The 24,143-nt window shown below is 34.9% G+C and overlaps 2 protein-coding genes and 1 non-coding gene across 4 annotated transcripts in view; 1 reads left to right on the top strand and 2 right to left on the bottom strand.

Moving 5' to 3' along the window:
• Positions 1-12,742, bottom strand: part of LOC126975070 (LIM and SH3 domain protein Lasp) — a 35,925-nt gene extending 23,183 nt beyond the window's left edge. Inside the window, exon 1 of one of the 2 annotated variants that reach the window (XM_050822878.1) lies at positions 12,332-12,742. In XM_050822878.1, the coding sequence (XP_050678835.1) occupies positions 12,332-12,400 (69 nt within the window). In that variant the 5' untranslated portion in view covers positions 12,401-12,742. The remainder of the gene's footprint in view (positions 1-12,331) is intronic. The other variant, XM_050822879.1, reaches the window with a different exon arrangement.
• Positions 6,799-6,871, top strand: Trnav-uac (transfer RNA valine (anticodon UAC)). The gene has a single exon. It is a non-coding gene; the product is annotated as a tRNA-Val (tRNA).
• Positions 12,743-13,535: 793 nt separating the features above from the next.
• Positions 13,536-19,014, bottom strand: LOC126975059 (coiled-coil domain-containing protein 13). The gene is made up of 5 exons (XM_050822862.1): positions 18,756-19,014; positions 15,953-16,579; positions 15,455-15,673; positions 14,546-15,352; positions 13,536-13,879 (listed from the first exon to the last, which is right to left on the bottom strand). The coding sequence occupies exons 1-4, from the start codon at positions 18,951-18,953 to the stop codon at positions 14,564-14,566; spliced, it is 1,833 nt and encodes a 610-aa protein (XP_050678819.1). The 5' UTR covers positions 18,954-19,014; the 3' UTR covers positions 13,536-13,879; positions 14,546-14,563.
• Positions 19,015-24,143: the final 5,129 nt, after the last annotated feature.

Genomic DNA, 24,143 nt, shown 5'->3' with positions numbered 1-24,143 from the left:
ACTGTTTTTAAGAGTTTTAATTCAGTCCCTAGAGACTGAACGAGATTCAGTACAATATTATATCACTGTTTTTAAGAGTTTTAATTCAGTCCCTAGAGACTGAACGAGATTCAGTACAATATTATATCACTGTTTTTAAGAGTTTTAATTCAGTCCCTAGAGACTGAACGAGATTCAGTACAATATTATATCACTGTTTTTAAGAGTTTTAATTCAGTCCCTAGAGACTGAACGAGATTCAGTACAATATTATATCACTGTTTTTAAGAGTTTTAATTCAGTCCCTAGAGACTGAACGAGATTCAGTACAATATTATATCACTGTTTTTAAGAGTTTTAATTCAGTCCCTAGAGACTGAACGAGATTCAGTACAATATTATATCACTGTTTTTAAGAGTTTTAATTCAGTCCCTAGAGACTGAACGAGATTCAGTACAATATTATATCACTGTTTTTAAGAGTTTTAATTCAGTCCCTAGAGACTGAACGAGATTCAGTACAATATTATATCACTGTTTTTAAGAGTTTTAATTCAGTCCCTAGAGACTGAACGAGATTCAGTACAATATTATATCACTGTTTTTAAGAGTTTTAATTCAGTCCCTAGAGACTGAACGAGATTCAGTACAATATTATATCACTGTTTTTAAGAGTTTTAATTCAGTCCCTAGAGACTGAACGAGATTCAGTACAATATTATATCACTGTTTTTAGAGGCTTTTAAAGTGTCATTTTGAGCAGGAGATACGATGGAAGAGTTATTACTATGTTAAAAACAGTTTGTTATTTTTAAAGTGATATCGCTCACTTCTGGGATCATTGTACGAATTAAATTTGAAATCAAACATGAAAAATTACTACAATAAATACAGTATTTAGTATTTATTACTACAGTAAATCCAGGTTCATAATTATAACCGCCATATCAGATAATTGATAACGCACCTGGCTAATAGACATACTGATAAGAGCGATAAGGCGCTTGTGTTATGCGAAAATATACACAGGCCGGAGTACACGACCGCTATGAAAAATATCCATACAAATTTAAGTTAAACCGTTATGAAGTGGTAACTCCTTATGGAAGAGTTAGCCGCTCCGTAACGTTACGCTTCCTTTTCTCTCACGCATACGGCAGCGGTAGGCAGGCACCTCCTCTCTCACTTTAACCAATTATTATTTTTGTAGGATTAATAAATGATACTAATAGATACAACACATAATACATACACAAAATTCTAATGTACATTCACCTACACAAATATATAAAACCTACAATATATATATTGTAATCAATGAGATATTTTATTAATAAATAATCTTTCCTTACGTTACCATATTAACATCCATAAAATTTAACTAATAGGTAACCTAAGCTTTTCTTATTATATATTTTCAATAGTTCAAATTAGATTAGTTTAAAGTTATCACTTCTGTCGGTCTATCTATTTTTTTCTTTCAAACTGTCTGTCCCGAGACGCCAACATTTTTTTTAAAAGCGTTAGCCATTATTTTTTCCATGAAACATCAGAACCACTCGAATTTTCAAGCCGTTTTTATTTCCCAGCAGACAAGCCACTTGCCCATTTGTCCTTGATCTAAATTTAAAGTAGAGGAAAATTCCAACTATTTATATAATATTTTATCCTATTGTAGATTATTAAAATGGCATTAACCTCGTTCTCTTTGCAATTGTTATAATAAAATAAATCTAGGTTAAGTCTCACTAATCGCTTATAAATATGTTTAATACATCCTTATTTGATGTATGAAAAATTAGTGGAACTAAATATCAAACGGGCTTAAAATCCAAGTATCCAGCGATCCTTATTTTGTGATTGAAAACTTGTGGGACAAAACATGAATCCGATTTAGTCCTAGCCTCCAGCGACCCTTATTTTGTGATTGAAAACTTGTGGGACAAAACATGAATCTGATTTAGTCCTAGCCTCCAGCGACCCTTATTTTGTGATTGAAAACGTGTGGGACAAAACATGAATCTGATTTAGTCATAGCCTCCAGCGATCCTTATTTTGTGATTGAAAACTTGTGGGACAAAACATGAATCTGATTTAGTCATAGCCTCCAGCGATCCTTAATTTGTGATTGAAAACTTGTGGGACAAAACATGAATCTGATTTAGTCCTAGCCTCCAGCAATCCTTATTATGTAATTGAAAACTTATGGGACAAATCATGAATCTGATTTAGTCATAGCCTCCAGCGATCCTTATTTTGTGATTGAAATCTTGTGGGACAAAACATGAATCTGATTTAGTCCTAGCCTCCAGAGATCCTTATTTTGTGATTGAAAACTTGTGGGACAAAACATGAATCTGATTTAGTCCTAGCCTCCATCGATCCTTATTTTGTGATTGAAAACTTGTGGGACAAAAGATCAAACTTATGGGGGCTCTTAATGTGGTTACTTAGAAATAAAACGTCACAGCAATTTATATCATTTCTATTTCCTTCTTATTTAGATTTCTATTAATAAGCCGCACATTAGATATACATTTGTGGCGTGCAAATTGAGGTACTACATTTTTCATCGCGCCACGTTTAATGCTCTGTATATCTGAATACCTACTGGTGTGTGGATCGCTCGGTGGTCTTAGACTAGCATTAGATCTAAAATAGATATTTTTCACTCTCAGATTGTATTAGAATTAAGAACTGGAAAACTAGTTGATCTTACCATAACACGAGCCACGAGACGGCTTGGTCTCCGTAGAATTTACTTTCGATATTTTGATGGAATTAAATTCATTTTCTCAACACGAAGATCTGAACTAAATAAAAATTTTGTACTCACAACTGATCTGGTCCCTCTTGAGGGTATCCTCGGTCTTATGCTCCAATATACGCGGCAACAATAAATCTACATAGAACGGTAATGTACACACTTTTACATACATTACACGCGGGACACTAAATTTTGCAATAACAATACAAGGCAAAAATTTTATTATTTGCGACGTTCAGTCAATGTAATATCCATTGCGTGATTTGTAAATGCTAATTATAAGGATATTTCTAAAAAAAGCTTAATGGATATGACCGTTTACTGCGTGTGAAGTATTCGCACAATTCATCTAGTTTATAATTGATATTTGATAATGCTTATTGAAATGAAATGTGTAGAGTACAATAATTGCATCATTTAAAAGTTCCACAGATCAAACGGGGTCCTTGCGGTTGCGTTATGTAGGCCGCTGTGACGTCATCGGTCACACGCCGAGCCGTTTCTCCTAATATAATATATCTGTTGACTCATTTATATAACCAGTATTCTCATTGTACAAGTTCTGTAATAATTTCAATTGGGGATCTGTGAAATCTGGATACTTCAAACATAATATATATTTAGTTCTATGAGGTACATGATATGAAAAACCAATTTTTTTCTTTCAAAACTAGATAATACACTAAAGCAGGATTTATAAATTTACAGTATTTTATCATGGTTATTAAAAAAATCTGAATTTAATTTCTTATATCAAGCTAGCTGTCCATAGTGGACATTGATTATGGAATAAAATTTACGTCATAGTATTTGGAATTTATTTTCTAGACACTAAAGCAGAATTATTTAAAAATAAAATTAAAACTTTTAACCCAACAAAATTCACCATAATATAACTGCGCTCGATTACTCAGTGTCGTGCGCTCATCATATGAATCAAAATTGTATTTTTGTTTTTCTATACGTCCGATCCGAATCCGATCTGTATCCGTAGTAATATTTGCTCTCTTACGGCCGTTCCCAATATACTATCTACAGATAGAGATAAATTACTACCTTCTACTGTCAGTACAAGTAGTGTACGGATGAGTGGTGAGAAGAAAAGGTGAGTAACCGTCGATAAGTTTATTGGGACATAAAAGTCAACGATAGTTACGATTTTTATCTCAAGTAGATAAAAATCGCTTCTAAAATTCCCAATATTAGTTGTGGAGGAGGCAACCGGAGATACTCCGTTGTGAGAGTCAACGGTTCGCCACTGACCCTTATTTTGTGTGAATAATAAAATATTTTTATATTATGCTTATTGGAGTGAAATCCTGTCGAGTGCGTTGGCACTTTTTGTCTGTATTGAATAAGGTCGATCAAGTCTTCTCCGATCAGCTTGATTCTTTGGCGTTGCGTAGAGATGTAGAAGCAGAGCTATTGAGGTAAACTAATACCAGCAGCCGAAATCCACCATCGGACATGACGTCGAAATGCGAAATTCCACACGCATTATGTTGACATCCGGCATTCTACAATCGCGCGTTTTGCCAGAAATTTCTTGCTGCAGTTTAACCTAACCAATACAACGTAGGGACTTCAATCGAGCATATCCACAACTTGCGGCCGCATCTGTTCACCCCTGGGTGATACGGATGGCCATAGGACGTTGCCATACCTCATTCCATAACATAGCCTATTGCCGCATGCCTCCTCTTAAATAAGTGGTAATCGGGTAATGTCGAGTCAACTAGGAGGCTCGGTCAATGAGCATAGCCTGTAGTAGTATTTCGTTTTTTTAAATCTCGAATCTTATGCTATAAGCCTGAGATCTTAGAGCATAGTTAGACTTTGCTCATACTTTACTTACGTAAAATTTGGTGAGTGTAAGCTGAGCATAATCTTTTATTTAGTTTTAGTAGTCATTTGACAGTTAAACTAAGACAGCCTAATGAAAAAGTCAAGTTCGCGTTTTATAACCCTCAGAAAAAAATTACGTAAGTAGAGTCTGAGCAAAGTCTAAGTACGCTCAATAGATCTCAGCTTTAGACTCACCATTTATTGATCGCTTTACTAGCCTGTATTTATTACAGAATCTTTCAAAGTTTTTCACCTCCTTCTAGACTTCTGCGAGTCCGGCTCGCACTTGGCCGCTTTATTGAAACTACTCGGTACTTACCCATAAATTTATTAGAAAATATTTTTTGTTGAAATATATGTTTTAAAATAGTGATGGGAATCTTTGAAATACATATATTTTTTTAAACTTTATCCGTGAAAGTTGCACTTCTACTTGCACTTCGTTCATGACAAATTTTATAAAATAATATTGTGTTTTACTTCAATATCTGGTCTAAAGCACACTCGTTTTTTTCTCATCGTTCTAGTCTGCCGATATCACGTCACTGAGGCCAGATGCGCGTTCATATAACGTCCGGTGGCTTGTGAATGAATTATTCTCGCCGAGAGATTTTCTATCGACGGGAAGTGTTCACTTGTGGGCAGGTTATCACTTGCGCTCATTGTATCATTTAAGATCCGCTGCTGATATTTTATTGGAAAATAAATAGAATAAGTAAGTGCCATTTAATTTAAATTTTGAGAAGCTACTGAGGAGGTGACCTTTACTTAGTGGTTCGTAGCGAACAGTTGGAATTTATGAATTAAAAAAAAATACCAGTTTGCCGCAATATATAATATACATATTATGTGTTCAAATCAATTTCATTTTTGAAATTAACCTGCACAAACAAACATTCTGAAAATTGTTCATTTACTTCGCTTACGTACAACATAATAATATTATGTTATTAATTGTTATTGTGAAACAACATTCAATCTACAAACACGCTTACAAATCTACCAAAACTATATGATAATATTATTATGCATATTATATTTCTTTCGAACTTATGTTAAATGTGGAAACTAATTTAATTATTTGCCTTGAGAACCTGAATAAATAATATAATGTAATGTTTATATATTTATATTTCTATATGATGTTCATGTAAGTACATCAAGAGGAGTCCCACAATTGTTAGAGCGACCTAACCCACATTGGTCATCGCACTATCGGTTACACAATGGAACGTCATTGTTAGCTTCAAGGTCGGCTGATCGCGCTATTTTAATTACTACATAATTGTGGGGTAAGTTTTTCCTTCTATTTCAAATGGTCACGTCTCTATGTCTATTCAACTGTTTAACGTTTGTAGAAAGCCTATAATTGAATAAAGTCTATTGTAAATGTGGTGAAAATCCTTAAAGTAAATTAACTGCACACTTTTTACCAGTGCGTGGGATGGTTCTTAGAATACAGCCGGGGAGGGCCACCACACAGGCGCCGATATCATCAAGAAGTAATCTGCAAGTACTATGAGGACAAACGAGCGTATATTCTCTTGGACCGCCAAAGTTATCACAGGAGCGTTACTGGCCTTTAAGAAAGGTGTACGCGCTTTTTTTTAAGGTATCCATCAAAGAGGATGTAAACACTACATATTAAGCGGCGGGACTGCCTAAGTAAAAATTTAAATTTATGATTTAGCTACTAAGAAAGAGAAAGATTTGCCTAGAAAACGATTGGCGTAAAAACTAGGAGCATAGCGTTTCCCAAACATAGTAGAAAATTTCATCTAAAACGTTAGAGCCATTTCCGAGATAAATATCGGGCAGCGCATCTCTTGAACACTGGTGTTGTGGATGTCCATGACGGTTGCCACACCAGTCTTATATAGAAAAAAAAACTAAACCACTGTAATGCGGAAATAGGAGCGTTATACTAAATGCACAGGCGGTAATGTTGAGCTTGAATTAAATAGCTCGTAAGCACAAGAGGAATTTTGGTAAATAGACAAGAGTAATTTTCTTTAAATTTGTGCTTGAAAAATGTTCACAAGATGCAATAACTATGGATGTTGACGACCAAATATAATTATTCCGTTTGTTAGTGTTACAACACACTGATGAATATATATATATAAACAATAATATAGTAGTATATATATATATATTTCAAGTTGATGATTTCCATTAGTTTAGTAATTTCGTTGCGGCCAGTAGATGGTTCCGTGGTGTAGTGGTTATCACATCTGCTTTACACGCAGAAGGCCGCCAGTTCGATCCTGGCCGGAATCATAATTTTTTTTCTTAATTTTATAGTTTAAAAATAATGTGATGTCTAGTTACTAGTACAACGATGTTTTGTGATTAGAAAATAAAAGTATTATGTAAGAACCGAGAGTCTTTAAAACGTTAATGATTGCTACAATTATCAACTTTTATTAACGGCTCCTGAGAGAATTATCAACTTTTTATTACAATATGTCGGCCCCCTTTATTAAGAGGAAACTTAGCCCAGACATTTTTGAGATTTTAGAATTTTTTGTTTTTACAAAATACCGTAGCGCTAACGCGGGCGAGACAATCATAGGTGTGACAATGTCTTTTCGCTTTATAAGGTCGGGAATTCTTGTGATTCCTCTGGTGTTACAAGAGAGTACGGGCTGCGGTGATCTCGTACCATCAAGTGACCCGTATGCTCGTTTGTCCTCCTCATCCATAAAAAAAATGAAGCTCATTCACTGAAACAAGGAAGCTCATTCCAAAGCTTAATTTTATGTGGAAAATAGTTCCTTGAAAACCACACTGTGGAGGATCACCACACATTCAAATGGTGGTGATGATATTCTAATTTGTAGCGCGTCATGCGAAGGTGGAATTCAGCGGCAGGAATCAGGCCAAACAGCTCTTCGGAACACTCCCTCTGATATATGAGGTAGAAGATACAACTGCGGTTTTAGAACGCTAGAGTGTGGGTCGGCTTGAAGTATTGCCGTGCTCTAGTTATGACTCCGAGCATCTTCAAAGCCAATTTGGATTTGCCTTTCAGATCACTGTGGAATTGGCAGTCAATGGAAGAGCAATGAGGGATAATACGACAAATAGGCTTTTTTTAGTGGCGAAATCGGACAGGGGGAAGCGCGTCACGTCTCTGTTTAAGATGTACGTATCTTATCACGCGCCAATTATCTTCTTATTATTTAAAACTTAGCAAAAAATTTTTGACAAACTGTCCTTATGTCTTAATATGTATTCCAGTTTTGTAAATATTTAAATTCTGATGACCGTAAGTGAAGTATTTAGGAACACTGTAATAAGTTTATTTTTTATTCTAGGCTTAAATTTTTTGTACAGAGATTTAACTACAATCAATCATGATTCCAAATTATGCGAATTATAGTGTATTTATTATTCTGGATACCAAATGTCAAATCTCGTTGGCGCAGTAACTTCACTAGCTACAATAAAACTGCTTGGCGGCATCTTTACTGTGAGTGTAAATCAGAAGCCAGCTATGATTCACAACAAACTTAATACAATGTGCACACATGAGTCAGTCACTTTAATAATTTGAACAACAATGCTATAAATTGTCAACTCTTCTTAATGTAAAGTGCAGTAACACTGTACATAACGAAATTTTGTTGGTTAATTATCTTCACATACCCACCCCGCCTGTTTACCTGCTAGGTATGCAGAGATTAAGGATATATTTTATTTGCCCAGATGCTAACAAACTTGCCTAACTTCTTTAAATTAATGAATATTTATGAATCTCTAGTTTTACTTATAGCAAAGACATGAGAATGAGTCTTAGCAGGAATCTTCAATTTTGCAATTTTTCAAAGTTATACATTGTTTGGTGTGTTATGGAAACAAATATCAAGAGTGAATTTAACGATTTAAATTCGACACCCTGACGTTAACTGGACAACTAGACCATTTGTATCATACTTCAGCTACCAAGCCTTTTGCAAGTTGTATGTCTACTGAACCACAACCAATGGATGATAGTTAAATATACGAGGGCGGCACTGAAAATTTCGGGAATCAAGGAAGTGACACAACATTACTATTTAAAAATGTATTTATTGCTTTTCGAAGTATTCTCCGCGAAATTTGACACATTTTTCCATACGATGGAACCAATCATTGAAGCAACCATTCCGTTCGGGTCAAGTTGGGGTCTCCAAAATGGCCGTTTTGTAGGCGTCCACAGCTTCTTCAGGTGGTGAAAATCTCTGACCACGCAATTTATTCTTTATTTTAGGGAAAGTATAGAAATCATTAGGGCTTAGGTGGGGGCTGTACGGCGGATGTTCTAATAATTCTATGTTTTCTTGTTCTAAAAACTCTTTTATTCTGTGCGCGGTGTGAGAACTCGCATTGTCGTGATGGAGGATGACGCAGCGGTTGCAGTTCTCTTTACGGAGTTCAGAAACGACCTGTGGCAAACAAATGCTAGCATACCATTCTAAATTAACCGTTCTTTGTCCCTCAAGAAGTCGCAACATGGCCGTTGGAGACAAACGTGGCCACCATTTTTTTTGCAACACTCCGTGAACGAACAATTTTTGTTGGCTTTAACTCATTTTCGAACACCCAAACTCGTGACTGGATTTTTTGTTTCGGGTTCGTACGCATATATCAAGGATTCGTCACCTGATACGATGTTGTATACAGCATTTGAGGATCCTGCGTGGAATCTTTCGAGAGTTCTGACGCACCAAGTAACGCGAGCCGCTTTTTGCTCTTCACAGAGCAAATGCGGTATCCATCGGGAAAATAACTTTTTTACAACTTATTGTTCATGCAAGATTATTTGTATTTGACTCATGCCAATGTCTAAAGTTGCCTGAACTTCGCGGTATGTCACATGTCGATATTCCTCAATAAGCTTACGCACAGCATCAACGTTTTCTTTGGTGACTGCAGTTTTTGGACGACCTTGACGGGGAGCATCACTGAGCTTGACACGTCCACGTTGAAATTCAGCAAACCAGCGATAAATTGTGGTTTTAGATGAGGCTTCATCACTAAATGCAGAAATCATCCGGTCAACACACTGTGTTTGTGTTAAACCTCTTCGAAAGTCATAATAAATCATTGCTCTAGAATTTTTCTCGAGTCAATTCCATTTTATCAACAACTAAACAAGTTTGAAAAGACCTTGTGACAAGACCGAGAATCTTTTTTGAAATAAATAAATGGTATTCGATTTTTAGAGTTTTCACCTAAAAAGATTTTAATATGACTAGGACAGTGTAAATATTCCATTCCCGATACTTATAGTGCAGCCCTTGTATATCTATATAGATATACTTACTTAAAAATTTTTTTTTTTAATTTAATATAACAAGTTTTTAAATAAAGAAAATAATTTAATGATAATTAATTACACATTATTTAACTAAATTATGTGGCATAATAATATTTCTTATAACAACAATCGTAAAATAAGTTAATTTCAAGAGGGTTATATTTTTAAGGATTTTTGTTTTATTACACAAATAATAATAACTGCTTGTGTGTGTACATAAGTACACAAACAGTTTTTTTTTTATTTCCTTATAGGATTTTGGGGCAGTTCTACCAGCACATGGCAGGCCCGATCTTTATAGTCTTTGACAGAGAATGGGTAGGTATGATGTTAAAGTGTCAATGAAAATTACCAATGGTACACGAAGTGGGTATGGAACCCACTCTGATATAATACCAACCTCAAACAAAATATGTAAAATTAAATTTAATACAAAAACATTTAATACAAAAAGAAGTAACAATTTTAAGTTGTAACAATGTTTATGGCTTGATTAGTTATAATACAACTAATGCTGTCATAGATTTTGCATGGTACGGACAACAAGGTACTAACATAACATGACTTTAAAACAGGTATGATGGCATAATAAAACAATAAAATTATGTAAATTATGTGAAACTGGTTGTTCAATTACCTATAATATATATGTGAGAAACACCTTCACATTTGTGTGGATTGGAATGATTCTGATCAGTCACCTATTATGAAGTGACCAGCAGAATAATAACATGTGTAAGATGATAACCTTCTAAATTACTGAATCAATTGAAATAAAATTTTGCACACTGTATGCAATTTGATCCAACTTGAGAGGTAGGATAGTTTTTATTTCAATTCATGTTTTATATTTTTTTATTTCAAGTTTTATTTCTGTATGAATAATTCTATGAGATAAATTTTTGATGCTAGTTTAACAGTTCTGCTGAGACATTATTTTAATTACAAGAACAGGGAAAAATATATAATTATTGTAATGATTGAACTACTTACTACAAATTTGTAATAAACAAAAAAGATTTTAAATTCTGTATACATTTTTTTATTTAGGTGACATTTGTTTAGGTGAAACGAAGCACACTTGTTACCAGCTAGTAATGCAATCAATGTTGGAAATTGGAATCAACTACTAGCCAGGTTATAAACAATGTAAAAAAGAAATCAATTTTAACACAGTAGATCCAACGATGTTTGAACAACATAACTTACACGGAAGTTGTGTGTGTGTTTGTGACTGAGCACAGTTCACAAAAAAGCTCATGTTATGTATTACCTTGTTGTCATTAAAGGAGTAGGTAAGAAAAGTTACTACACTATAAGAAAATTTATTTAAGTAGATGTTACTTTGCGGAAATCCATAATTATCCAAATGTTTTAAGTTTTCTTAAGTGTTAATTCTGCCAATATTTGTCTTCAAACAAGATGACTCTTGTTTCGCCTCTACATGATGATGACTGGAATTAAACCTTAAGAAACATTAGGATAAATCTTTTTAACATACAGTACTGAGGGCTTGGATTTTCTATCCTCCAATTAAATATTAATATTAGATTAAAAAATGGCCCTAGACATGGCAAGGGAATTATGAGCTTAAATACTTAATGGTAACCCAAGTTTTGTTTGGTATTATCAAACTACAACTGTCCTGACACAGTTAGGGTCCTTTAAATGTGGTGAAAATCTCACTTCCAGGACCCAAGTAAGGAGGTCTTTTGCAACAGTAAACCATCACTAATGCAGAGGTTCATTTTCAATATCTTGTATTGTGTTCTCCAAAAATAAAATTCTATACCCTAAAAGATAGGAATTGAACCTGTTGGAGACATATAATAATAAACAGTTTGCTTTTATCAATTAAAATTTTAATTTAGCCGAATGGGTCAAAAGCCTTTCACTTTAAAATAAATACAATTTTTTATAATTATGATTAATGAATTTATATGTTAAAGATCCATTATGTATTATACAACAGCCCATTACAATTTTTAAATTGGTTATAGCCAATAGGTATTTAGTGAGTTTTATATTACCTACATTGAAATAAACCTTGAAAAGAAAAGTTCATAAAATATGTACAATATATGTGGCCACTATCTTTAATAGCATCAAAATAACGAGTAACGATTTAAAAAATAATGTTTGCTAAAAGTTTGTTAATCGTAATTTTCATGGAATAATTTGAAAACAAACACTTGTTAAAATCAAATTGAAAATGACTCATTGGGTTACTTTAAATTGCGCGGAATTGTATCCAATGTATTTCGTAATTTTGATGGAGAAATTTAAAAAACAAATACTTGATGACATGAAATTATAAATGGCTCATTGGGTCAGTTTAAATTGTGAGGAAATAATATACAAAATTTAAGGGCACATAAATTGTCTATAGCGATTGTAAAGTGCAATTTTCTAAATGTAGCAGAAGCAAGAATTACCTTGTCCAAACATTTTAATTCCTCCGTGGGATAAACTGTTTTTTCACACCTTGCACATGTTTTATTCATTTTGATACAGTTTTAATCACTATCATATATAATATGTACACAAAAAGTAATTAATAAGCACACACAAAGTTTTCAAAAACTTTTTCACAGCTTTATTTCAACAAAACACTCACGAGCAGAGTTTTCGTAACATTTCCAAACGCGCATGCCAAAAACTGACAAGTGAGCAATCATGGCGTAAATATGTCAGAGGAGTGTCACTCTGTCACAGTCAGTTAGCCACAGTTAGCCATTCCACCTCGATAGAGTAAAAGTGTTCTGTGCATTCCGCATTCGGGCGTATTGTGTGTGCCTAGCCCTACTAGCCTTATGTGTGCCTAAACGATATAATTAATTAACAGAGATGGAAGTAACAACACATGTCGATATATCTAATTTAGCTCAAATTATCTAGGCTAAATAGAAGTTCCTGTTTTAAGTAAATAAAAAGTACTGCGCTAGGTGAAGATTCACTTAAAATATCTAATCCTCGAAAACAAAGACGCAACAAATTATAGTTTATGGATGGAATTTGAGATAGAACAAATCTAGAGCTATTTATTCATTGCATTAATTTTTGCCCAGTAACGGGGGCACCGCTAGATATAGTAGTTGTCAATAATTCATACTTTGTTAATATTTATCTGACGCAACTGAAAAATTCTTGTAGACTTATAGTGCTATATCTAAATCAAAGATGTAAATAAAATAATTTTCAAAATAATTAACTATCATTATCATCTATCAAAACATTTGATAAAAGGTACAATAATTAAAAATTATAGCTATTATAAATAACATCAGTCTGTCTGTGTTTCAGGCACGTCTCAGTAAGTCTTTGAAATTCTGGTATTGAATTTTCTCCCTTCTACTCCCGCTACATATTATTGTTTGTAAATCTAACTCCAGCCCACATATTTTAATGGTACCAAATTATTACGATCTCCTCTGCATGTCTTTCTAAACAAACTGACTTCTCACGACCATATTGCAGAAGGCGTAATCCGTGAACTCCATATTTTGCTTATTTTGAATAAGTAAAATATGTATAAACAGAAACATTACAAAAGCCACAAAGACGAGGCTTATGCGAACGCTAATTTTACCCATATTTTGTATACCGCTGAAACGTGGACATTGCGATAAGTTGAAAAGAAGAAGATGGACACTCTGGAAATTTGGTGCTGGAGAAGGATGCTTCGTGTATCGTGAACCGAATTTCAAACGAAAGTTTGGATACCCCAGGAACTAAAAATAAAAAGCGTTTATCTTCCATAGTGCCATCCCGCATACGCGCCTTCTTTGGACACGTATCGAGACGAAGCAGCCAGTCCATAGAACGTCTTGTCGTTCAATGCAAAGTTGAAGGCATAAGACAGCGTGGTGCTGTGGGCTGACTTGATCTCTGACAGACTGAGATGACGAGAAATTGTGCGCATTACATCTTCCCATTTTGAAACTTCGTGACAATCACTATCACTCTGTCTTGTAGAAAACTAACTAGAAAAGAACATGAAATGTACACATGGGGGACTCACGAAATGAGGATACTGATAAAATTACATGAACAGATAATATACATATTTTAAATCCATTCGTTTGGTAACTCAGTGGTTATAACTACAAACTATTACTAACGAAGGGGCGTCCGCAAATTTTGATTTCGGAATATTGTTTCATTTCTTTTAGTTTGTGAACGAATTGTCATGAACTAAAAGTAAAGTAAATCTAACAGTAAGATTGCTTAAATACATCGGTAATTTTTTTTTATGGAATAGGAGGACAAACGAGCGTACGGGTCACCTGTTGTTAAGTGATCACCGCCGCCCACAATCTCTTGCAACACCAGAGGAATCACAGGAGCGTTGCCGGCCTTTAAGGAAGGTGTACGTGCTTTCAAAAAAAAATTAAGAAATAATTAATTAATTTTTAATTAAAAATTAATTCAAATTTCAAATAAATTAAGATTACCTACCGTTCACACACTAAGAGACAAGGCAACTAGAATTCCAAAAAACTATTGCTTACAACATGTAGAAAAAAATGTTTAAAGTGCCTACCCACAGACGCGTTTACGATATACCTCAGTTTATCATTTATAGATTGTTATTTGATCTTCTTTTTAATAGATGCTTTATGTATGATATATGAAAACAATGTACTTACATCACAAATTTATTCAAGCTATTTAACGCATTGGCATTTGTCTCTTTTTAAAACCGCAAGGGCTTCATGGAATAACTGCTTAGAATTTTTTACCATTTCAGTCAAATGATTGTAATCATCTTGTTTTTCTTCCTCAATCATCTTTAGTTTGTCTTCCATAATTTTTAATTTTTCATCCGCGAGTTCAAGCTTGTATTTCAATTCGTCTTTATCCATCGATTCATAACCATCACTTTGAGTTTCAGATGAAATGGTTTCACTTGATTTTTCAACAATACCCGTAACTGAAGACTGCTTTTTAGTAACTGAGTGTGCACCAAGTACAGTTGTGGTTTCAATTTCTTTTTGTAACACGCTCTTTGAAGATTTTGATGCTCTCCTAGAGTCTTTCAAATTCTTTATTTCTGATTCAAGGAGGTTCAATTTTTTTTCCAGCCTTCTTTTTCTTTCTTTAGTTTTCCTGTGACTCGCATCTAATTCTTCCCATTTATGTCTTTCTAAATCTAATCTCTCATTAAGAGTTATGACTAACTCGGTAAGTTTTTTAATTTCATTGTCTGTAGCAGTTTTCATTGGAGTGAAAAATACACTTTGCAAGGAACATTCTTCGTATCTTAACAACTGGGCTCTCAGCTCCTCAATCTTGGTTGCCTTTTCTGTGGATTGTTCTCGAAGAGCATCTATTTTAGCGTCAGTATTCTTTATGCTTTTCTGGTATTCCAATATCTCGTTTTGCATTTTATTCATTTTAACGGTATTATCTTTAAGCATTTCTTGGTAATACGCCTCCAGGTTTTTTACCTGATTCTGAAAATAAAATAAATAAAATGAGAATACCAAAATTATAAATAGTAATAATTTCAACGGAAAATCGTTCTTGAATGTCAAACTTAATCGGAAAATGTTTACCCTCTGCTCATTTATAAGTAGATCATCATGTTCACTCTTTTCAATGAACGTTTGCATTTTTTGGCGGATAGTTGTGGCATCACATTCTAGGTTTCTGATTCTACATCTGGCACCTTCCAATTTTCTTTTTAAATCCACGTTATCTTCTTTTAATTCATCATAATTCTTCATTGCTTGATCAATTTCTTTTTTCTTTTTCATTTCAAGGTCTCTGAGTACCTTAAATATAAATTTACTTTAACAAGTAGGTATGCACTGAGTTGAGAATCTAAACCAATCTCAAATTCACTGGAACACACAAAAAATCATCAAAATCGGTCCAACCATTTTGGAGGTAGTTCGATTGTGAATCTAAACTATTCTCGAATCCACTTGAACACACAAAAATTATTCAAATCGGTCCATCCCTTTAGGAGGAGTTCACTGTCAACACACATACAGAAGAATTATATTTATAAAGTTATAGCATGTTATTAAAAATATAAACAAAGTTATTACTTGAGTTTGATCTTTTTTCTTAACTTCATTTAAATCCTTTTGTTTTCCATTTAACTTTTGCTCAAGATCATTGATTCTTGCTTGTAATAAAACAATTTGTTGAGCTCTTCCTTTCCAACCAGCCAAATCATTTTGCAGGTCCTTAATACTTGTAAATTTTTCGCCCAGCTCCTTTTGTAAAATTTTGGTTGCGATCAAAATCTCATTTTTTAGTTCCAAATTTCTATTTTTACTATCGCAGAGTTTTTTATTTACAACATTAAGTTTGCTGTTCAATTCTTTTAGCTCATCATAGCTAGCATCAATAGGTTCTTCTTTACACAAGCAAGCGTCCAATTTCTCATTTTCTTTATTAATAATATCTAATTGCATTATTTTTCGCTCAAGTGTAGCATTTTTAGTCTTGTAACTTTCAACTTCAGCTACTAGATGCCGATTCTGTTTACAAAGTTCAGTTATTTTTGCACTTATGATGCCAGCTGACTTTGATGATATAGCGGGACCTGAACCAGAGATTATGTCTCTTATGCGTTGATTAAGATCCAGAACAGTTTTTTTAAGTTCCTTTATTTCTTCATCTTTAGTGAATACACACTTTCGTAATTCATTATTTTCACCAGTCATTATCTGAAATAAATTAATAGAACTAATAATAAGAATATAATATTAACTATATTATATTTATTATCACTTCCTCTATCATCGTATCGTTAATCTTTTATTCATTCGTTAACAGATGTTAAGAAACAAACTGTTCCGATATAAGATTTACAAATATGCGGATTAAACTTGACCATCCAGCATGTCTCCGTGTTTGTTAACACAATAATAAAACATCTTAACATGTTACCTCGACAAATGTATAACATCACTCGCGTTCTCCTCCAGGGAGGGAAATAAATGCATAATATGTTAGCGTTCACTAAATGAAGACGTATTTTTTGTAGTTAGCGATAATTCTATTTGTTTTGTTTGTGATGGAGTGGAATAAAGAAAATACTTTGTTTTTTCTATAACTGAACAGAAAGTCAAGTTTTTTGGGATGTTATATTGGTAGCGCATCTAGACACTCCTAATCACATCACATCATTCCTCTACATCCTTTTTTTTATATGCAGCGTGTATGTGATAAAGCTCTTGAAAAAGTATCTCATAACGAACCTATCAATAATTATTCATTTAAATAATACTTAAATATTGAACGAATGTGATCGCATGTATATAGGTTGGACCCGGACTCTACTCTTGTTTCTTTTTTTGAGATCTAAATCTACTATCGCTAGAACAGTATCCAAGTCTTCTTCATCGGAACTCATTTCTTAAAAGAAACAAAAACAGATCCAGCGGACGCACTGTTTTTTAACGTGTTTTATTAATGTATTTTGTTAAAATATTTGCGCCCGGTTTAATAGGCAGGCGAGAAAACTTGATGATTTGCTTTGATTTTAATATTATTGCTCATTATTTCTAGATAAATTATACAGTTTCGTACATCATACTAAATATATTTTTTTTAATAGAGTCGCTTTTGAAATTCTATTATAGCATTAAAAAAAGCCCAAGACTAGAATTATATGTGGTAGCCCCAGAAATATTATTTTAGGAAACATGATCATTATATAAAATAGATAGCCTAGAATACGCAAAATTGAGCGTGTCAGATTAATAGTATGGTGAATTAGTAAAAGAATAATGCTGAAAAGACTATATTTAAAAGGTCTGATGAGTTAGGTGTGAGATTGCGAAGGAGGGTAACATTTGCAAAATAAAGATATTGTGACATTATAAGGCATGCTACATTTAATAATTTTAAGGGTAAAAGTTCTAAAACATCGGTTAAAAATAACATAATTTGATGATTTACACAAGCTGCAGAACTAAAAATCTAGTCCTTATACTTTCCTTTTCTATATCTTGAACGTAACCAGTATTTCAGCACTTTACCACTAGCGCTTGTTTTCTAATCAGCAAACACGCTGAGTCCCAAACCGATTCGCATACTTCTTTAAAAACCATTAAAAATACCATTTCTTGATTGTTCAAAATAGTAATAGGGATTGTAAAAGCCAATAAAATTGTCCTAATTTAGTAAAATAATATTTGAAGCAAACTGATAATTTCTTCTATCCAAAATCATCCATACAAATATTTTTTATCGAAGAGGAGGACAAATGAGCGTACGGGTCATCTGATCTGAAGTGATCACCGCCGCAAACATTACTTATCGTGCAACACCAGAGAAATAACAGGACTGTTGCCGGCCCTTTCTTACGGGCCTTTTTTAAAGATACCCACTGTGTATCATGTTACCTCGTGTGGAAAAACCGTACAAGGAAGGTTATTGCACCGCTTGTTTGTACGTGGATGAAAGTTCCTTGAAAACCGCTTTGTGGAGGAATATGCATTCTGGTATATGAGTACACCTCCATTATCAGACACGTAAGATAATATAAATTACATTTAAAATATTAACAGGTTTTTCCGACGCATACATCTAATCTGCACCTTAGACTGTCCTATTGCTATAATTAATTGATCATAATTGTTATAGAACGTCCAACACAAAACCTCTAGTATAAAATGATTGCTATTAGCTACCAATTAAATTTTTAATAAATAATATGTTGTTTTATGAAAAATTGCACTAGGTATACACTAGGTTTAAGCATATAAGCTTCATGTCTAATTGTCAAAAAATCTATATAAATCATGCCTGTTTAGTACAATATTTATCTTATTAATTATTGAACTCTTGCGATTGTGTAAGTCTGATGTAATTATTTAATCACAACTCAATGTGTACCTTCATTTGCTCAATAAGATGTGCATTTAGCTCTGGTGGATAAAGGATATCATCGGGATCTGGTTTGTCGAGACCTGCTAACATTTTCAACTTCATTTCATCAGTTTCATCTATTTTTGCAGCCAAATCAACATTTTTTTCTCCTTTCAAATTTGTTTTAGATCTCACTTTTCCACCAGAAGCTTGTCGTTTCTCCATTATTATAAATGAATTTTATAAAACATTTAAATATATTTGTCACCGATGTTTACAATTTCAGATGACGTCTTACTAGCCTTTAAAAAATATTTCAAACCTATATCTATCAAATTATTTTCTTAATTCAAATTATATGTATTGTTTCTTTGATCTTAATGTAGTCTTCAAAATACAATCTCATTGCAGGTTTATAATAATAATAATAATAAATAATAAATCATTTATTTTCAGGCATTTCACCCATAGATTTACATACAATATTAACTTAAATTAAATTACATTGTTGAGTTTGATTTCATTTTCATTAAATTAAAGGTAAATATTTAAGATAATGACAGTTAAAAAGAAAATAATTAATAATAATTTAATTCAGAAAAAAAATCCATAATAATTGTTAGTACAATATTATATTATGTTAGTATAATTATAACTAAACAGGCACATCAAGCCGCATAAATGCCTTTATAATTGGCGCATCATAATGACTAGCAATGGTTTGCAGAATGATGTTAGGGCTACCCCGCAACCTCTTCAGCAATGACGCGGCTCTTTTGCGTTGGTTGGCATGGAAACCGTCCACCCTCGCATCCGCGAACATTGCCGAAGCACTGCAGAACCGGGGCAGCACCAACATCAACCTGAAACCATTGTTGTACTGAACGCGAAAGGCATTAAGCGTTATTTGAGTATATCTGACCCACAGGCTGCTCGTATAAAAGGTTTGACAATATGCTTTGAAAAGCATTATTTTTACCTCACTGCTATATCGAGCAAACCTGCGAGCCAGCATATTACTCCTCACCGCCAGTGCTCTGCGTTCCCTCTCAATATCCATTTGGTCTTCGAAGTCTTCGGTGACGTAGTGTCCAAGGTACTTAAAATGTTGAACTTTCTTAAGCTCAACACCATTCAGCTTTATTGGCGGAGTATTACATAGATTTTTACCAGAGAGTCTGAAGACCAAATAGTTGCTTTTTTGGCAATTATATATGAGCACATGTTGCATCGCATAGCTTTCACAGATAGATAACAGCCTTCTTATAGAGCCCACACTTGGACCCAGCAGAACCATGTCATCCGCGTAGCTGATGTTGTTTATACAAACACCATCAACCGAGCAGCCGACACGCTCGCTGCTGAGCCCAACTATGAGATCGTTCACATACAGATTGAAGAGCATGGCTGAGCTCAAGCCCCCCTGCCTCACCCCGCACTCCAACCTGTACGCATCGGAGAGGCTGCCGGCCCACCTTACATTGTTGGTCTGGTTAGCATTTTTTTTTATGGAATAGGAGGACAAAAGAGCGTACGGGTCACCTCTTGTTAAGTGAATACCGCCACCCACAATCTCTTGCAACACCAGAGGAATCACAGGAGCGTTGCCAGCCTTAAAGGAAGGTGTACGCGCTTTTTTTGAAGGTATCCATGTCGTATCGTCCCGGAAACACCGCATAAGGAAGTTCATTCCACAGCTTTGTAGTACGTGGAAGAAAGCTCCTTGAATACCGCACTGTGGAGGACCGCCACACATCCTGATGGTGAGGATGATAACCTAACTTATGGCGTGTCGTGCGAAGGTGGAATTCGGCGGCAGGAATCAGGTTAAACAGCTCTTCGGAATACTCCCCGTGATAAATGCGGTAGAAGACACACAATGAAGCGACGTCTCTACGCAACGCCAAGTGATCCAGCCGTTCACAGAGTACTGGGTCCCTGACAATTCGAGCTGCTCTGCGTTGCACGCGGTCAAATGGATCGAGCTGATACTGGGGTGCGCCAGACCAGAGATGACAGCAATACTCCATGTGTGGCCGGACCTTCGCTTTGTAGAGCGCTAGTATGTGAGCCGGCTTGAAGTTTTGTCGTGCTCTATTAAAGACGCCCAGTTTCTTTGAAGCCAATTTGGCTTTGCCCTCCAGATGACCACGAAATTGGCAATCGCTCGAGATTTCGAGACCCAGTATTCCGATACTAGGCGAGGCTTTAAGGGAAGTCGAAGAGCGGTGATACGACAAATGGGGTTTTGTTAGTGGTAAACGCGCAAACTTGAGTCTTCTGGGGGTTAAATTGGACAAGGTTCAATTTACCTCATTTCGCGACCTTCTCAAGAGAGGACTCGATAGAAGACACAAGTTTCTCCCGACACTGGTCGACGATTTCCCGAGAGAGACCTGCATGGCCCATGTATACGGCATCACCAGTAATGTCGTCTGCATAGTAATGAATGTTGGAGGTGTCCAACATATCATTGATATGCAGATGAAACAGCGTGGGAGATAGCACACAGCCTTGGGGCACTCCAGCATTCACGGGCTTCGGGTTCGAGCAATATCCGTCGACAATGATCTGAATGCTGCGCCCACTGAGGAAGCTGGAGGTCTACTTGCACAAGCTCTCGGGAAGCCCAAATGATGGAAGTTTTGAGAGCATACTAGTACTGAAAGGGACGTTGCACCTGTGTATGCACGCCAGTCTTCTTGAGTTTTTCCCATAAAAGATCATACGTAACAAGATCAAATGCTTTTGGTAAATCAAGGAAGCATGCATACACAGGCGTCTGCCTATCAGTATAGTATTGGACAGTGTCCTTTAGACTCAGAATGGCAGCTTCAGTAGAAAGTCCGGGTACAAAACCGAACTGCGCCGCATGAATATGCACATGTTTTTGCAGTTCTGAGTCAAGCACGCTATCCAACACCTTTGCCACAATAGTCGCCAGAGAAATGGGCCTATAGTTGCACTTATCTAATAAGTTACCCATTTTGTTTTTAACTATTGGTACAACAATAGTCCTCATGAGTGCAGCTGGTAGATACGAATGATTAAGACAGAGATTAAAGAAAGTGGCAAGTACATTGGGTAAATGGACTCCTGTGTTCTTCAAATGCTCTATATGAAAATATTTTGAGCCCATCATGACCTGGCGATTTGCCACGTGAAATTTTGGCTACTATATTTAGCCATTTGTTTGGCCGACACATTAAACAGCTCACCGGACACGACGGACCCATTTTTCAGCGCTTCCCTAGAAGAACCCAAGGGTGAACACACTTTAAAGTGTCCCTTAAACAAATGGGCTATATCCCTACTCTCGCATAACCCTCCACACTTACAGGCAGGCCAGGCTTTACATTTAACTTATTAGTCAACTTCCAAAAGTCACTAAATTTTTTTGCAGCTCTTTGTTCTGCAATTATATTCATTTAAATCTGTTCTTTATTATCTTGACACCATTTCAATCATATAGTGTATAACACACATCATTATAAATATTTCCAGACCTTGGTTTATTGTGCCAAGCCCAATTTTGAAAATTTTAAAATTTATTCCACCCCACCACATACCGTTTTGAGTGTGACTTACATTTTTTGGAATGGTAACTATTAATAGCCGATTCTGATAATACATTTTTAATACTATTATAAAATTTATCTAGTCTATCTTTATGTTCCCCTTCATTACATAAGCCAAAACTACATTTATGGAATTCTACTGGAAAATGAAGTATCTGAAATTTACTATTACATAATTCTCTATATTTATTAATCTGTTCTTTAGTTCTGTTTCCCCAATTTACTTTATTATGTATAAAATCTGAATTTTTAAATCTAATTTTACTAACAATTACATTTAATTCACACTCAATAACAAGAGGCAGGTGATCCGACCAAAACGTGTTGTATTCAATAGTTATATTACGCACCGATTACAGCGCTGATAGACTAACAACACAGTGCTCGAGCCACCTTGTACATCCGTGAGCATCACTCACAAAGGTGTTGGTGTCCGAGTCAGTACCTAATCTATAAATGTCCGCACACACCCATTGTTGATCCGCGCACAAATTCTCTAATTCTTTGCCAAAGTGTTCCCCCGGGTGAGCATTAAAATCCCCGAGAACATAAATAGCTTCAACATAGCTGCTTTCAACTACAGCACATATCTCACTAAAGCACTGTGTAAACTCCGGCAAATTGTCAGTGGTGTCCGTCGGCATATATACGCTAAATAGCAAAAACTCGCTATTTCGTAATAACACCTTTATCGCACAGACTCGCGGATTATTACATTCAATGCTGCAATTCAATTCATTCCCTTCCACTCGGATACTCGAGGCAAACGGACGTGTGTTTTGTTAACTTCAATACAATTATTTAGAAAAGATTAACGTAAGCATTAGTGAACCGTCAAATATAAACTTACGTCTAACGTCTCAAGTAATTACTGTGTGCATCGGTCATTCGTGCCTGGTGTGTGTGGAGGACGACCACATAAACTATTGATTGAATCCAATTTAGTTTTTTAACATGTCTAAACCACTGTCGCCGGAGAAATCGAATTCTGTGCCCAACCTATCATCAATGTCAAAAAATGAACCAAATTTTGAGGCTCACATAACTGCCAGGAGGGCAAAAAAAAAGAAACTAGAAACTGCTGGTACAGATGAATTTTCAGAATTTAAAGAAGAGATGAGGGAGTTAGTGCGCTCCATGGTAAATCAAAGTGAACATCAAATGAGTAAGCTGTTCCCGATCCTAAATGAGATACAGGCAGCAAATTCGAAAATAGAGGCATCCGTATTCTCTCTAAGTGAAAAAAATGACGAATTCATGAAGAAAATTCAGCATCTAGAACTTGAAATAAAGAAAAAAGACGAGCGAATTGCTATTCTAGAAGAGAAACTTGAAGAAACAACAAGAGTAGTGAAAAAGAAAAGTATAGAAATCAAAAATGTATCCAATATTGGGCCCAGGGAAACCAAAGAAGGATTGGTGTTAATGTTGTCTCAATTGGCTACTAATATCAACATGACAATTAATAGATCAGACATAAGTGACATTTATAAAGTTAATGGAAAATCAGACAAGAAAACAATCATTGTGGAATTTGTATCTGAACTAACTAAGGAAGAAGTCTTAAAAAATTGTAAGTTGTTTAACAATAAAAACAGAAATGACAAACTTAGTAACAAACACCTAGGCTCAAAAAAGCAACCCGACGAACCTATATTTATAACAGAACACTTAACTGCAAAGGCTTCACGTTTGTATTTCTTGGCAAGGGACCTAAAAAAATCTAAAGGATATAAGTATTGTTGGACATCGTTTGGTCGTGTCTACTTGAAAAGAGAAGACAACTCAAAAACTATTTGGATTAAGGCCGAAGCTCAATTACAGCCACTGTGGAATG

Source organism: Leptidea sinapis, chromosome 34, assembly GCF_905404315.1.
Source record: "Leptidea sinapis chromosome 34, ilLepSina1.1, whole genome shotgun sequence".
NCBI classification, from domain to species: domain Eukaryota; kingdom Metazoa; phylum Arthropoda; class Insecta; order Lepidoptera; family Pieridae; genus Leptidea; species Leptidea sinapis.
This window is presented reverse-complemented; position numbering and strand designations above follow the sequence as displayed.